This window comes from Geotrypetes seraphini, chromosome 12, assembly GCF_902459505.1.
Source record: "Geotrypetes seraphini chromosome 12, aGeoSer1.1, whole genome shotgun sequence".
Taxonomy (NCBI): Eukaryota; Metazoa; Chordata; class Amphibia; order Gymnophiona; family Dermophiidae; genus Geotrypetes; species Geotrypetes seraphini.
In genome coordinates, this window is record NC_047095.1 from 78,025,860 (window position 1) to 78,043,516 (window position 17,657).

The window sequence follows — 17,657 nt, forward strand, 5'->3', positions numbered from 1 at the left end:
CTTTCAACTTCAGGAAAGGAAACTATGAAGCAATGAGGGAAATGGTAAGGAAGAAACTTAGGAATAGAGAATGACACGGGGAGCGATCCCCGCAGGGAGCTGCGGCGTGGCTGCGGTTTGGCTGCGGGTTATGGAGACTCCAAAGCCAAATCGCCGCAGACACGGGGACAAAAGTTTTCACCACCCGCAAAAACGGTGAAAAGATTTGTCCCCGCAGGCCAATGTACCCCCTTCTAGGAACCGCTATTTACCTGTGTTTCACCGTGCTCCTCATTTGTCAGATCAACCCTTCCTGCCAATAGAACCGGCCCCCCCCCCCTGACGATCGCCGGCAGGAAGGTGCTCAGCCCTTCATGCCGACAGAACCAGCCCTCCCCAACGATCGCGGCAGGAGGGTACCCATCCCCTCCTGCCTACCCCAACAGCCTCCCCGACGATCGCAGCAGGAGGATATCCAACCCCTCCTGCCAGCTCCCCAACAGCCCCCCTATGATCACTGGTAGGAGGGTGCCCAACCCCTCCTGCCGGCACCCCCAACGGCCCCCTATATCGCCAATTGGAGGGTGCCCAACCCCTCCTGCCGGACCCTCCCCCAACAAACCCCGCCATCCCGAAACACCACCCTTAGTCTTACTTGCCAAGTTGGACCGGACAGCTCCTCGCTCGTCTGGCCAGCAGGCCTGCCTCCGTCCAAATGAGGCGGGCCCGCCCCTCCCCTCCCCTGCCTAACCCACAGGATCCTAGGGCCTGATTGGCCCAAGCACCTAAGGCCCCTCCTATAGCGGGAGTGGCTTTAGGTGCCTAGACCAATCAGGCCCTAGGATCCTGTGGGTTGGGCAGGGTAGGGGCGGGCCCGCCTCATTTGGACGGAGGCAAGCCTGCTGGCCATACGTGTGAGGAGCCGTCCGGTCCAACTTGGAAAGTAAGACTAAGGGGGTTCCGGGGTGGGAGGGTTCGTTGGGGGGGGGTCCAGCAGGAGGGGTTGGGTACCCACCTGCCGGCGATCTTAGGGGAGGCCATTGGGAGGACCGGCAGGAGGGGTTGGGTACCCTTCTGCTGCGATTGTCGGGAGGGCCGTTGGGGGGGGTCTACAGGAGGGGTTGGGTGCCCTCCTGCCGTGATCGCTGGGGGGAGGGGAGACTTGCAGCCATAGCCGCGGTCACTATGCTAATCACGGCAGGGAGATCTTTGCCGCGATTAGGTACAGCGGCCGCGTCTACTTACCATGTAGGCTAACATTGTAAGCATTTAAAGTACATGTCGTGTTTGTTTTTGCATTGCTAGCCCCAGGGGTGGTGGAAGATTAGTGATTGAAAAACTGTATGAAAAATAACTATTTTAAATTTAGTGATCAAAATGTGTCAGTTTTGAGAATTTATATTAATTAATTTTTTCTCTGCGTGTTTTGTTTTTGTATAGTTATTAACTAATATTTAACTAAGTTTTAAAGTTTTAAAGAATGTTTCCTTTATACGTAAATAAAGAAAAGTATATAAAATCGTACCCGTTTGAGGCTTTTATGTATGCAGCGGTGACGGTGACGGGGCGGTGAATGGGGTTGCAGTGGCGGTGACGGGGCGGTGAATGGGGTGGCAGTGGCGGTGACGGGGCGGTGAAGGGAATGGCGGTGACGGGGCGGTGCAGAGGATGGTGAGACGGGGACGGGGCGGTGACGGGGACCAATTTTTTCACCGTGTCATTCTCTACTTAGGAACACTTCCAAAAAATGGCAAACAGTAGAACATGCCTGGTCTTTTTTCAAAGACACGGTGAGTGAGGCACAAAATCTGCACATCCCCAGATTCAGAAAGGGGTGCAAAAAGGGTCAAACAAAAGACCCGGTATGGATGACTAAAATAGTGAAGGAAGCGATAGGCAATAAGAAAAATTCATTTAGGAAATGGAAAAAGGACAAAACTGAAGGGAACCAGAAGGAGCACAGGAAGTATCAAAAAGAATGTCACCGTGTGGTTCGAAAAGCCAAAAGAGAGTATGAAGAGAGGCTAGCCAGGGAGGCACGAAATTTCAAACCGTTCTTCAGATATGTTAAAGGGAAACAGCCAGCTAGGGAGGAGGTGGGACCGCTGGACGAAGGAGACAGGAAGGGAGTGGTGAAGGAGGTGAAAGAAGTCGCAGAAAGACTCAACATGTTCTTCTCGTCTGTATTTACAAACGAAGACACAACCAACATACCGGAACCTGAACAAATCTTCAATGGAAATCAAGCAGAAAGATTAACATCCATGGAAGTGAGCCTTGATGATGTACACAGGCAGATAGAAAAACTTAAAACTGACAAATCCCCGAGTCCGGACAGAATCCATCCCAGGGTTTTGAAGGAATTAAAGGAGGAGATAGCGGAACTACTGCAGCAAATTTGCAACCTATCCTTGAAAACAGGCATGATCCCGGAAGATTGGAAGATAGCCAATGTCACGCCCATCTTTAAAAAGGGATCAAGAGGTGACCCGGGAAACTACAGACCAGTGAGTTTGACCTCGGTTCCGGGGGAAATGGCGGAAGCACTGATTAAAGAACACATCGATGAACATTTGGAAAGAAACAAACTTTTGATAACAAGCCAACATGGTTTCTGCAGGGGGAGATCGTGCCTAATGAACTTATTGCACTTCTTCGAAGGAATTAACAAACGGATGGACAGAGGAGACCCCATAGACATCATATACTTGATTTCCAAAAAGCCTTTCACAAGGTGCCTCACGAGCGTCTACTCCGGAAACTGAAGAACCATGGAGTGGACGGAGACGTACATAGATGGATCAGAAACTGGTTGGCGGGTAGGAAACAGAGGGTAGGGGTGAAGGGCCACTACTCGGACTGGATGAGGGTCACGAGTGGTGTTCCGCAGGGCTCAGTGCTCGGGCCGCTGTTATTTAATATATTCATAAATGATCTAGAAACAGGCACGAAGTGTGAGATAATAAAATTTGCGGACGATACAAAACTATTTAGTGGAGCTGGGACTAAAGAGGAATGCGAAGAATTGCAAAGGGACTTGAACAAACTGGGGGAATGGGCGGCGAGATGGCAGATGAAGTTCAACGTTGAGAAATGTAAAGTATTGCATGTGGGAAACAGAAACCCGAGGTACAACTATACGATGGGAGGGATATTATTGAATGAGAGTAACCAAGAAAGGGACTTGGGGGTAATGGTGGACATGAAAATGAAGCCCACGGCACAGTGCACAGCAGCCGCTAAGAAAGCAAATAGAATGCTAGGCATAATCAAGAAGGGTATTACAACAAGGACAAAAGAAGTTATCCTGCCATTGTATCGGGCGATGGTGCGCCCGCATCTGGAATACTGCGTCCAATATTGGTCTCCGTACCTTAAGAAGGATATGGCGTTACTCGAGAGGGTTCAGAGGAGAGCGACACGTTTGATAAAAGGAATGGAAAACCTCTCATAAGCTGAGAGATTGGAGAAACTGGGTCTCTTTTCCCTGGAGAAGAGGAGACTTAGAGGGGATATGATAGAGACTTATAAGATCATGAAGGGTATAGAGAAAGTAGAGAGGGACAGATTCTTCAAACTTTCGAAAAATAAAAGAACAAGAGGACACTTGGAAAAGTTGAAAGGGGACAGATTCAAAACGAATGCTAGGAAGTTCTTCTTTACCCAACGAGTGGTGGACACCTGGAATGCGCTTCCAGAGGGCGTAATAGGGCAGGGTACAGTACAGGGGTTTAAGAAAGGATTGGACAATTTCCTGCTGGAAAAGGGGATAGAGTGGTATAAATAGAGGATTACTGCACAGGTACTGGACCTGTTGGGCCACCGCGTGAGCGGACTGCTGGGCATGATGGACCTCAGGTCTGACCCAGCGGAGGCATTGCTTATGTTCTTATGTACTGGGCAGACTTGCACAGTCTGTGTCTGCATATGGCTGTTTGGGGGAGGATGGGCTAGAGAGGGCTTCAATGGCTGGGAGGGTGTAGATGGGCTGGAATAGGTTTTGACGGAGATTTCGGCAGTTGGAACCTAAGCACAGTACCAGGTAGAGCTTTGGATTTTTGCCCAGAAATAGCTAAGAAGAAAAAATTTAAAAAATTTAAATTGAATCAGGTTGGACTGAATGGACCATTCTGGTCTTTATCTGCTGTCATCTACTTTGTTACTATGTGAAGAATCTCATTTCTGCCCGGCAGCAGCCATGGATAACTGTGCTCCCTCGACGCTCTGCGCCAGGTGTCAAAGAAAAGATTAAAGCCGGCAAAGCTTGTTCCCTCCCCCAAGGGTCCTGACTCGGTATCGTCGGGGGAGGGAAGTGCACTACTGCCACTGCCTATAGCAATAAAAAAATTGGCACTGGTGGCACTCCAGAAGAAACAAAAGCTTGCGGTATTAAAAGGATGTAATACCCCCTCTCCACCAGCGTCAGCTTCAACGGCGCGTCCCTGCCTGAAAGATTCGGAGACTAAATTTGCTGTAAGTACTTCAGAGGGAGCTCCTGCGAACTCAGTTTCAGCCTTGCGGTCCTCTCCTCTCATTAGCCTGCAGGATATGCTGTCAACATCAGGGGCTTCAACTAAACAGGCAAAGGCGGGATCATAGGACCCTAAACAGGTACTACCTAAACGCAGGGCTCTTCCTACTTTACTTCCAGAGACTCCTTCTCATTATACAGATTCTGGTCAGTCTCTCTCAAATTTCTTCTACCTTTTATGAAGGTTTATGCAGGATAATACTACCCTGCTTCAACCTCCTGCCACTGCTGTTCCTATTCCTAATCTTGAACCACAGCAGTGCCCTAGCTGTGTAGAACAGCTTCCTACTGACTGCTTAGTGGATATTCCACAGGATGTAGCTTGGAAGTTGTGTACCCCTCCTCTCCAGTTCAGGGTCCTTCATGTCCCAAGGACTGGTCATACCAGAAGGATATCCTTCAGGTAGACTTGGACCAACCTACGTTACCTCTTATACAGCCAGCTATCACTGGAGAACTCTCCTACCCAAAATTTTTACAGAAGGTATCTTCTCTAAGTCTCAGTAAGGATTCTACACCCACAAGTAGTAAGGATTTTCAATCGATCCTTCAATCCTGTAAGACTCCTGTGAGAGAAATTATCTGCTTACCGGTACATCAAGTCCTGTGGGATCTACAACTAGATAATTGGCAGAAGCTCCTCTCAGTCTCCACAGCTTCTAAATGCCTGGAGCTAAAATGCAAAGTAGAAAAAATGCTTTGTCACAACCTCCTTCAAATTCCTCACCATTCTTTGGTCTTGGAGTCAGCCATCAAGAAGTTCAAGACATTAAAAACTTTTAATGCTCCTCCTAGATTCTACCGGCCATAAGGTAGAAACATAGAAACATAGAAAGATGACGGCAGATAAGGGCTACAGCCCATCAAGTCTGCCCACACCATCGACCCTCCCTTTTAAGTCTAATGTCCCATTTAAGTAGATTTGTAAGAATGCCATTCTACTGACCCGCTCTTTCAAGTCTATACCCCCGCTCTTTCAAGTCTATACCCTAGTGATCCTATCCTTTGGCTGACCCTCGTAGGGATCCTACATAGGTATCCCATTTATTCTTGAAGTCTGGGACGCTGTGTGCCTCTATCACCTGCATTGGAAGCTTGTTCCAATGCTCAATCACTCTCTCCGTGAAGAAGTACTTCCTGGCATCTCCACGAAACTTCCCTCCCCTGAGTTTGAGCGGATGACCTCTTGTGGTCGAGGGTCCCTTCAGGAGAAAGATATCATCTTCCACCTCAACCCGTCCCGTGATGTACTTAAATGTCTCAATCATGTCTCCCCTCTCCCTACGCTCCTCGAGAGTGTAGAGCTGTAACTTGCTCAGTCTTTCCTCGTACGGGAGACCCTTTAGCCCCGAGACCATCCTGGTGGCCATCCGCTGAACCGATTCAACTCTGAGCACATCTTTACAGTAGTGTGGCCTCCAAAATTGCACACAGTATTCCAGATGAGGTCTCACCATGGCTCTGTACAATGGCATCATGACTTCAGGCTTCCTGCTGACGAAGCTTCTCCTGATACAACCTATCATCTGCCGTGCTTTAGATGAAGCCTTCTCCACTTGAGTGGCAGCTTTCATATCAGCACTGATGATTACTCCTAAGTCTCGTTCTGCCGTAGTTCTGGTTAAAGTTTCTCCATTCAGGGTGTAAGTTCTGCAAGGGTTTCTGTTTCCGAGATGCATGACCTTACATTTCTTGGCGTTGAAGCCCAGCTGCCAGATCGAGGACCAGCTTTCTAAAGTACGCAGGTCTTGCTCCATAGCATCCTTTAGATTATAGTCGTTTACTATATTGCATAGTTTGGCATCATCAGCGAATAAGGTTACCTTGCCTTGAAGCCCTTGAGTCAGATCCCTAATGAATATGTTGAAGAGGAGAGGGCCCAGGACTGAACCCTGTGGCACTCCGCTAGTCACTTCCGACATTTTAGAGAGAGTACCATTAACCACTACCCTCTGAAGTCTGCCACTAAGCCAATCTTTGACCCATGTAGTTAGAGTCTCTCCCAACCCCATTGATTTCATCTTGTTCAGCAGCCTGCGGTGTGGGACGCTGTCAAACGCTTTGCTGAAGTCCAGGTACACAACGTCCAAGGACTCGCCTGAGTCCATGTCCTGGTATACCAAGGGTCCATGCTTTCATCAAAAATTATGGCCCATCAGCTTCAAATCTTACATTTCCAACATTCAATTTTGCAGCAACTGGATTGGCTCCGCCTGAGGCCATTCCCAATCTTCATGTAGCTCTATAAAAGTCTACTTATCACTTAATTAAAACCAATTATGAGCTAATGATACTATGAGCTAATGATATGATCACTAGGACAGTGGCAGTGGCTATTGCCGCCCAACGCACAGTGTGGCTACGAGCATCAGACCTCAGAGAGGATCTTCATGTTAGACTGGCAGATGCTCCTTGTTTGGGAAATAGCCTGTGTGGGAAATAGCCTGTTTGGGAAATAGCCTGTGTCACAATTAAAGGATGATTCCTCAGCCAGTCATGAGCTTTCAGTACATCCTTCTGATCAATCTCAACATTTTCACCATCCTTCCTCTTCTTTTCCTTTTCGTAGAGCATACCAGCAACAGTTTTTTCAGCAATACTATCCGCAACAACATTTTGCTTCTTATAACAGGACCAACTTACAAAGATCTCAACCTCCTCAATTTGGGCCAAGACAACAGAATAGAGACCATAAGCAACTACCTGTGCTCAAACCTGCATTTAGTTTTTGACCTTTTGCCAGTGGAAGGGCAGCTAACTCACTTCTTCTCAGCATGGGGACAAATCACGACAGATCAATGGGTCCTCAGCATCATGTCTCAGGGATATCTGCTAAATTTCATATTCCCTGTCCCACCTTCTCAGATCCCGCCAACATCAATGGTTGCTCCTCAACACATACCTCAACTTGCAGCAGAGTTATCACTTCTTCTGCAGACCAATGCCATAGAAGAGGTACCACCTCCGCAGATCAATCAGGGATTTTACTTAAAGTTTTTTCTTATTCCCAAAAAGACACAAGGTATCTGATCAATCCTCAACTTCAGACCTCTCAATATTTGCCTAAAAAGAGAAAAGTTCAGAATGATATCTCTTCCTGTGATTCTTCCCTTCCTCAAGCAGCACGATTGGTTAGCTGCCCTAGACCTCAAGGATGTACAGTATACACTCATATTTCCATTCATCCTTCCCATTGGCACTTCCTTCCCTTCATTTTCTCCTTATTGTGAACTTTTCTTTATACCATTGTAGTCCTTCCCCTCTATTCCTTTTTTTCCTGTAAGTTGCAGTCCATTGATTGTCATATAGGTATTTATGTATGTAATCTCTATATGTTATATACTCCATTTTTTATTATTATATACAGCGCTTAGAAAGTTTTATAAGCGTTTTTTTAATCAAACTGTAACTTTACTTTGATCTTGCATGTCAAAAGCACATGGTTGATTCCACAATAAGCTTCTGGTTTAGTCCTTGCAGTCAAAACTGCAGATTTCTATCTTTGTCCTATGCAGATGTAGTCAATTTAATTTCAATAGATGACATCTGTGTATTGGTGACGTTTGTGGTGCTGGAAATGCATATTCATGATTGACAGTTGGTTTGTTTTGCAAAACTGTACTAAGTTATCACCAGCTTCATTTCTTTTCCTATGTCGTGCTTTCCATCCAATCATCCCTTACCTGACAAAGCTAAGTATAAGCTAAATACAAGTGAAACAATATTAAGTATTTGCATACTGCTTTTGAGTTATAAGCTCTTTAAAAATTTTTGAGAGTATATATATATATATATATATATATATGAAGTTCACTGAATTTACTAAATATGAATGGGATCGTGAAGAGAAGATGTATAAATTCCAACGAATGAGAAAGTTTAAATCGCTTGTGGGTGACATCATTGAAATCCCCGAAGAAAACATGAAGTGATATTAAAGAGTATTTCTAGGGAACTGATTGATTTCATATGCATAAAGTGCTTTCCAACTACTGCATCTTATGTCATGTTGCATTACTTTGATTTATATTGTGTTTTACTTCAGAGTACATCATGCCATATTCCATTCTGCATGCTTTACTTCAGTACATGTGACCTCTGATATAGTCGTATTTTACGCCGAAACACAGTGCTGTGTCCAGTCAAATTTACTGTGAATGGACATAATAAACTTTTTACATATATCCTTCTTTGACCTACTTCTTGGAAAGCCCATTGTCCCATCCTCACTGTGTTTCTCTGCTGTACTTCCTACTTTGTCAAAAACAAAAAATGAGGAAATACAATCCAAAAAAGGAAGCGTGAAAAATTCAATCCAAAAAATAATAAACACGCTTACATAGAATATTATAATGAAATCAAGAAAAACTTTCAAAGCATTTTAATTCATATTCTTGTATGTAGGAAGGTTGCGCTCAGAGACATGGAGGAAAAAAGGGAACATAGTCTCCCAAAAACCTCACCACCCAATCATTGTAGTACTTCCACTTCACAACTTAATACTTTTGTGCAATGCTATTGATGCACTGCACAATAGTATTTACGACAACCTCCTGGGGACACAGGCAGCTAAAATAGACTCTGACATCTCAAAATTACTGACCAAAACAACAGACATAAAAGAGTTCCGCAAAGAAATAAAAACATTACTGTTCAAAAAATATCTCCCATCACTCTAACCACCACCCAATGACCTCCCAATCAACGACTTCGGAAATACCCACCTATATTATCTTTTTATCTGCGATCTAGAATGTACTGTAATTCTTCTACACTACACCCGATTCAACCGATCGAGTTGACATGTATTACCTCTGTTAAATGCATTATCTTCCGTTATATGTATTATCTTCTGTAACAAGTATTATCTTCTGTGAAATTGTAGTATCATAACTCATTACTGTTCCTGTAACTTACTCTTATCCTGAAATGTAACTCTACTGGAATGTCCCAGATATTTTCTATATTGTAATCCGCCTAGAACCGCAAGGCACAGGCGGAATAGAAATCCCTAATGTAATGTAATATTAAGTTGTGAAGTGGAAGTACTGCAATGATTGGGTGGTGAGGTTTTTTGGGGACTATGTTCCCCTTTTTCCTCCATGTCTCTGAGCACAACCTTCCTACATACAAGAATATGAATTAAAATGCTTTGAAAGTACTTCCTACTTTTGCATTGAAGTCCCCTATAATGATCAGTAGATCTTGTTTCGGCACTTGATCTATTTCATTTTGACGTTGTTTGTAGAATGACTGTACATCATCATCTTCCATGTCTGTCATTGGAGTATTTACTTGGAACAAGGTGACATTGATCAGCTTTCCCTGTAGATAGATTGACATGACTATCACTGATAACATTGTAATTTAGTACCGTCTTTGAAAGCTTATTGTTGAGGATGAATACCACGCCATTTTTCCTGCGTGTTTCATGACCAGAGTAGCAGATCCAATGTTCATTTGATTGAAAATGGCCTTCTCCTGTTCATTTGAGCTCACTGTTCCCTATCAAATCAACTTTGGTTTTTTCCATTTGATTTTTAATAATTTCCAATTTTCCTTGATTCATGCTTCATACATTCCATGTTTCTACGTTGAGAATATCTTTACTGCTTCTGATCTCCCTTTTCTGTCCAACAACATTAGCATCAGGGCATCCTGGCAGCTTTGATCCGTCAGCTTCACAAACACTGGGCATACTCTGGGTGATGATCAGCTCTTCCCTAGTAGCATGGTGAGTGACTTCTGACTTAGGGAACCACCTTCCAGCACTATACATCAATTCTTTGTCTCATCATTATCATCAAGTTTTCTTGGCAGAATACAGAAATAGATTGCTGGGTTTTGCTTTTGCGCAGTATAAATTTGATGTCGTCACTACTGTCACGTCAAACACAATTCTCCACCTCCAACACCACCCATCTGCTGCTGCTCAGATGGGTAGTACATTGTTAGTCTGATATCTCCACTTGAACTTGTCTGCCTTGGGAGGCCCTGCTGGTAGTGAAACTACCGATGGCATAGTAACTTTAATATATTATTTTTACAAAGTAACTTGTCTAACTATGGAGGAAGTGCTACCAAGGAGGGGGCAGGGGGGGGGCGGTGCGCCCCGGGTGCCAGCCCTAAGGGGGTGCTCCCGGCCTTGCCGTTCAGTCCCCCCCCCACCCCCGAAGGACCGCTCGCCCCACTGACCTTCCTGCACCACCTGTGAAGCAGCCCGCAGCAGGATTGCGAAGTCAGCGTCAGCGATCCCTGCGCTGCTTAGGCGCTGCTTCCTGCGCCGCGATCCCGCCCCTCCTCTGACGTCAGAGGAGGGGCGGGACCGTGGCGCAGGAAGCAGCGCCTAAGCAGCGCAGGGATCGCTGACGCTGACTTCGCGGTCCTGCTGCGGTTGCTTCATAGGTGGTGCGGGGAGGCCAGGGGGGCGAGTGGTCCTTCGGGGTGGGTCGGGGCATCAGGCCTTCAGGGTGGGGCGGGCGGGCAGGCAGTCAGGTAGGCTTTCAAGGGGGAGGGGGTGACAGGCAGGCAGGCAGGCCTTCAAGGGGGGACAGGCCTTCGGGGGGGGTGCAGACCTTCAAGGGGTGCAGGCCTTCGGGGGGGGTGTAGGCCTTCAAGGGGGTGCAGGCGTTCAAGGGAGGGGACAGGCCTTCAAGGGGGGAAAGGCAGGCAGGCCTTCAAGGGGGGGGACAGGCCTTCAAGGAGGGGGACAGGCCTTCAAGGGGGGGAAAGGCAGGCAGGCAGGCCTTCAAGGGGGGACAGGCCTACAAGGGGGGGACAGGCCTACAAGGGGGTGGGACAGGCCTTCAAGGGGGGGGACAGGCCTTTAGGGGGGTGCAGACCTTCAAGGGAGTGCAGGCCTTCAAGGGGGGGTGCAGGCCTTCGGGGGGGTGCAGGCCTTCAAGGGGGGGACAGGCAGGCAGGCAAGCCATCAAGGGGGGACAGGCTTACAAGGGGGGGGGGAGAAGCTACAAGGGGGTGGGACAGGCCTTCAAGGGGGGGACAGGCCTTCGGGGAGGTGCAGGCCTTCGGGGGGTGCAGACCTTCAAGGGGGGGACAGGCAGGCAGGCCTTCAAGGGGGGGACAGGCCTACAAAGGGATGGGACAGGCCTTCAAGGGGGGGTGTAGGCCTACAAGGGGGGACAGGCAGACCTTTAAGGGGTACAGGCCTTTGGGGGGGACCATGATTTAGAAGTACACAGAGGGAAGGGGGTGTTCAAAGAGACGTGCATATGCCAAACTTTGGGGGGGGGAAGAAATAATGGGTCTGAAAATAGAGGAGAGGGAGAGAGATGATGGACCATGGGATTTAGGGAGGGAAGGAACAGAAAGGGAGAGAAATTGGACACAAGGGATGGTGTGGAGGAGGGATAGAGATACTGGATAGGAGGGTAATTAGGAAAAGAAAGGGAGAGATGGTGGACTCTGGGGTGGTGGGGAAGGAGGGAGAGATGCCGGATGAAAGGGTATTTAAGAAAAGGTGGATCTGTGGAGGGAGATGAAAAAAAGGAAAGATACCAGACTTCCTGGGAAGGGAAGGGAAATGGAAAGGGAGGACAGAGTTGGCAGATGGATGGTTAGCATGCAGAAAGAAGGAGACCCTGGCAAGCAAGTTATCAGAAGAAAACCAGAGCCTTGGACCAAGATTTGAAATATAACCAGACAACAAAAGGTAGAAAAATTAATTTTATTTTCTGTTTTGTGATTATAATATGTCAGATTTGAAATGTGTATCCTGCCAGAGCTGGTGTTGGACTGCAAACGTGAGCTAGGATTTAACAGAGAGAGGAAAAGTCCTTTTTGTTTCTTTATTTTATTTACACCACAGCGCCAGTGTGGTTAGGAGAAGCCAAAGGGGGTGAAAAAGCTATAAAACCCACCAGGAGTTTTGAAAAAAATCACCCAACTGGGCAGGAAAATCGAATTGAAAAACCAATTCAATAGGCCAGGGGTGTCCAATGTCGGTCCTCGAGGGCCGCAATCCAGTCGGGTTTTCAGGATTTCCCCAATGAATATGCATGAGATCTGTGTGCATGCACTGCTTTCAATGCATATTCATTGGGGAAATCCTGAAAACCAGACTGGATTGCGGCCCTCGAGGACCGACATTGGACACCCCTGCAATAGGCTGAATCGAATCAAAAATTTTTTCCTGAATCTGGCAGCATTAGTTTGTGCTACTGTCTTAGACTTTAGGACCTGGGATTGGGGAGAGATGGCATCCTCAGTACTTTATAATGCAAGTGAAACGAGGATTTGGTCAGACTTTTGAAGGGTCTGCAGAAAAAAAATATTGTATAGGCCGGGGACATGAGACAGCAGGAAATGGGAACTTTTCTTCCTTCTATTTTTGTGAATGTAAAGGCTGAGGATGTCAGAGAGTTCAGTTAAAATATGTGCTTTATAAGAAAATATAATAATGTGTTTTATAAAGTTTATAGCATAGCTGGCCTACCCAGTGAGGTGTTCCTAGTGGCGATGGTGGCAGCGTGTCAATGTGTTTAGAGGAAGAGGTGGTCTGGGAAATTCTGCTGAGCAAACTCCGGGCCCATTTCCACCCCCCAGTTAGTCCACTCCACTCAACTGGTTCACACACTGAGTGGGTCTTTGGGTGTTGTTTTGGGATCTCTTCCAGTGGTTTATCTCCTTCTGGTCCAAGGAAGGAAACTTTGTTATCCTTAGCATTGACCTACAGAATATGTTTGTAACAGCGCTGCTTGTGTGACATTAGGCTATGTAGTGATCGAAAGAAAAAAACAGACTTTTGCACATTTTTGCACTATATGGTAGGTGTATGAGGAGATTCATATTTCCTGCACAGCTAAGTCCATGTGAAGTTACCTTGTGCTGTATTTGACATCTAGCAAGGTCTCTGTTTGAAAGGAAAGATCTAAACTTAAAAATGAAATGGCCAGAAGTTATGGTAAAAGCAGATAGTGTAGCTGGTTTTAAGAAAGATTTGGACAAATTCCTGGAGGAAAAGTCCATAATCTGTTATTAAGACATGGGGGAAGTGTCTGCTTGCCCTGGATCGGTAGCATGGAATGTTGCTACTCTTTGGGTTTTGACCAGGTATTAGTGTCCTGGATTGGCTACCATGAGAATGGTCTACTGGGCATGATGGACCATTGGTCTGACCCAGTTAGGCTATTCTTATGTTATGTTCTCATCTGTAGGGGCCTTTGTTTTCACTTCTTATTTTAATGTATTTTTTTTCTGGGAACTTATCAGTGTTTTTTTTATAATGGGACAAAAATGGAAGAGAATTAATGTGTGTGGAATGGGGGGGTAACTAATTTCTTCAGCTAAATAATTCAATCCACTTCAAACAGACATAGGAGAACTCACGCACCATTCACACACCCTCCAACCAAAAATGTCAAAAGAAAAAAACTGTTCGACAACCTCCTAGCCATTCGAGCTGCAACACTCGACCCCCAACTCTACAACCAATTGACATCGACCACAGACTGCAAAACCTTCAAAAAGAAATAAAAACCCTTCTATTCAAAAAACACATAAAACCGAACTAACACAATCAGAACTGTCCCAAGCATCACCTGCAACTACTCCATATGTACTTCTGATGTCATGACAATTCAGACATAATTTATGTTATGTTATGTTTGGAATATAAGAAAATTTTCACTGCTTGTTTCTATTCTGACCATTTATTCTGTTTCATGGTCATTACAAAAAATATTTTTTTACATAGGGGGGGGGGTGTCAAAAAATGATGGGCTCCGGGTGCCACATAGTAAATCAGGTAAATTATTTTAGAATCTGCAGTACAGGTGAGCAAACCACAGAATAACATGTAGAGAACAGTGATGGTCTACTTTTCGCACATAGTGTGTTATAACATATAACTGACTTCTATTGCTACCAAGGCTAAATCATAGTCTTCAGCCCAAGGTGCTTACCTCACGACATCCTCGCACTGTGAACTCCTTGAAAGACCGGATATCATCGATCAGTAGATTCATCAAACGCAGCTTGTCGAAAAAGCCCACTAGTATATAAAGACCCGAGGGATGCAAAGAAATGCTGTATGCCTCTTCCTGAAATTCTTTGTACAATTCAAGTGTGCTAAAGAAAGGACAAAAAATATCAACAATACAATACCCAGATATTCTGGAATGGTTACTAGCTGTGAGAGATCTAGGCCCAGAGTGGCATAGGGTAAACAGACAGAATGCACAAGTACCAGAATACTGAAGAACAAATTACCTTATATATATTAATATAAACTGAGATTTGGGGGCCAAAAAAATTGGGATCTTAGTTTATATTTGAGTCCCCATCTAGGGACAAGGGCTTTTGTCCTTCCTTCCGTTTCCCCGTGGCATTCCTTCCCTTCCTTGAAGTGTCTTGCTCCAGCCATCCAGCTCTGTACATAGCATCCCCTGCCCAGACCCACCATAGACTCCTCCCTGGATCTTCTTTACAGCTCTAGTGGGGTCCAGTGGTGAGTGATCTTGCCCATATTTAAAATTGTTGTTACAAGTTTTAGCAGTAGTCTCGTGAGATTTATGTGGGAACTCGCAGCAGTTTTGTAAGACTGAACGGGCAGGAGCATAGGAGGATTGCTTCTGCCCCAGCTCACCACTGGACCACCAGGGCTGTAAGGTAGGCCCAGGGAGGGACCTACAGTGGGTCTGGAAGGGGAGTGTGGGTGCAGAGCTGGCCAGCCAGGGGAGAACACCTCGGACAAGGAAAAAGTAGGAATGTGGATGCAACAGGGGAGAGGGGGAAGAAAGGAGAGAATTATTTAATTTATATTTGGATGGGGTTATATTTGAGTATATATGGTAAGTGATGACACTATATTCTAGGATACACACTGTGACAGGGAAGTCCCTGTCCCAGCCAAGAAAACTAATATACCTGAAGAAGGATTTGTCCCCTTTCTTAATGTTCTTTGCTAGAGTTTCTTCCACTGCAAGTTTGGCCTCCCTGACTGCTGTTTTGACTGCTGCGACCTGGTCCTGTATTCAATGTTAGCTTCTCCTTTCCCCGTACGTTTGTATGAAAAAAATGCTCTTTTTTTTTCTTTGACGAGGTACGAGACCTCATCAGTGAACCATTGGGGTTTTTTTTAATTTCTTTGTTGTTTATTTACCGATTTTATGTAGTGGATAGTTGCCTCGTGTAGGGTCAATTTCAGGGTTGACCACATTGCTTCCACATTATCAGTTGCTTCTTGATCCTGCAGCGTCTGATGGACGAAATCTCCCATGCGTGCGAAGTCAGTGCCCCGGAAATTGAGTACCCTCGTTTTTGTTTGTGATTTAGGGAAGCCTTTCCTAAGGTTGAACCATACCATGTTATGGTCACTGGTGGCTAGCGTTTCTCCCAACGAGACCTCCGAGACACTCTCCCCGTTTGTAAGTACAAGGTCTAGGATGGCCTTGGCCCTAGTGGGCTCTAGTACCATTTGTTTGAGCTGTACTCCCTTCATGGACGTTAATATCCTCCTGCTACCACAAGTTGTCGCTGAGAGTGTGTTCCAGTCTACATCAGGCATGTTGAAGTCCCCTAGCAGAACGGCGTCCCCCCTTAGAGTGATATTCTCAATGTCTTCAATTAATTCTGTGTCCTTGTCCTCCGTTTGTCTTGGAGGTCTGTATACCACACCAAGATACAGGCATTTTTCTCCGCCTCTGGCCAGGTTTACCCAGATGGATACCCCGGTGTACTTGACATCTGTGATCCTGGCTATTTTGATGTTCTCTTTGATGTAAAGTGCTACCCCTCCTCCTAACTTACCCTTCCTGTCTTGACGAAGTAGGTTGTATCCTGGTATAGTTATATCCCACCTATGAGAGTCTGTGAACCATGTTTCGGATATTGCCACCACGTCTAGGTCGGCATTCACTATTTCTGTTTCCAGTTCTAGAAATTTGTTTCCTAGACTATGTGCGTTAACATACATAGCTCTCCACTTTTTGTGCTTGTTAAACCCCTGTAGAGAGTTTCCCATCTGAGACAAAGTGTCTCCTAGTGAACCTTCTGCAGTGAGGGTACTTACCTCGGACTTAGAAGCGGAGTTTTGGATCACCACATCAGGATTGTTACTTACTGCACTGGTATATAAGTGGGTACCCTCCCCCAACTTACCTAGTTTAAAGCACTTTGAAGCAGGCGGGCTAATCGGTGTCCGAAGACGTTCTTACCTCTGCTGGTCAGGTGAGTAGTATCCAGAAGATACGGGTACCCAAAGGGAGCCGGAAGTAGTAGACACGGGTCTGGTGGTAGCCCTGCCGGAGGGATGTTACGGGCGCTTGGCACCAAGATCAGGGTTGGCCCTCCAGCAAGGGATCCATATAGGAGCGGGGGTGATTGACCCGGATTTTCGGGGTTCGCTTAAAGTACTGGTGATGAACTTAGGCGAGACAGAACACCAGATAAAGGAGGGGGATCGGATTGCCCAGCTTATATGCGAATGGGCAGTTATCCCACAGGTAAGAGAGGAGGAAATCAGTCGGGACACCGCTCGGGGGGAACAGGGATGGGGCTTCTCCGATGCAAAGGAGGGGTCAGAGATAGGAAAAGCTCCCCGAAGGGATCCGCCACGTTTGGGGGTGGGTGCTGAGGATTCCAGAGAGGAAAGTACTAATAGTGGGTTAAGTAGGGGGGTATGTGACAGGGAAGTCCCTGTCCCAGCCAAGAGAACTACGAAACTCAGCATGCACCCAGCCCAGGTCCCTGGAAAATCTGGCAAGGAGTCCGGGCAGCCGGTACAGCCTGGAAGGGAAGGGAAAAGGCAGGTCATAGCCCAGCCCAAGAGCCAGAGGGGGAGGGCCCCAGTACCTAATTCTTCCCCCTATTACTCCTTTCCTCAGGCCACTGAGGAGGCAGTCCAGCCGGAGGGAAATTGAAATCCCGGGACGCTATCTGGCCCTGGCAGACAAACCCTGGGAGGGTGAAACAAAGGATTGGCCGTGGAGAGAACAGGTTAGCAAGGAGCTAACCCGCAGGCAAGGAGGGGGCTGGGAAGAGCTACCAGAGGACACTGGGTGGAGAGGCAGCCTAGGCTATGAGTCCAATAACTGGGAGATGCACAGCCTTCCTGGGGAGAGTGAGCCTGGGGAAGACATGGATATAGGGGAGGGTGAGGTATGAGAGGTCTTGCCAATTCCCCCAG

The 17,657-nt window shown here is 46.5% G+C and overlaps 1 protein-coding gene across 4 annotated transcripts in view; it reads right to left on the reverse strand.

Moving 5' to 3' along the window:
• CFAP57 (cilia and flagella associated protein 57) overlaps positions 1–17,657 on the reverse strand; it is a 503,571-nt gene that overhangs the window by 300,750 nt on the left and 185,164 nt on the right. For all 4 annotated transcript variants that reach the window (XR_004536603.1, XM_033916173.1, XM_033916174.1 and 1 more), the window contains one exon: positions 14,434–14,599. Coding sequence is in view for 3 of the 4 variants with exons in the window: in XM_033916173.1 (XP_033772064.1) it covers positions 14,434–14,599 (166 nt within the window). In the remaining variant the exon portion in view is untranslated. The remainder of the gene's footprint in view (positions 1–14,433; positions 14,600–17,657) is intronic.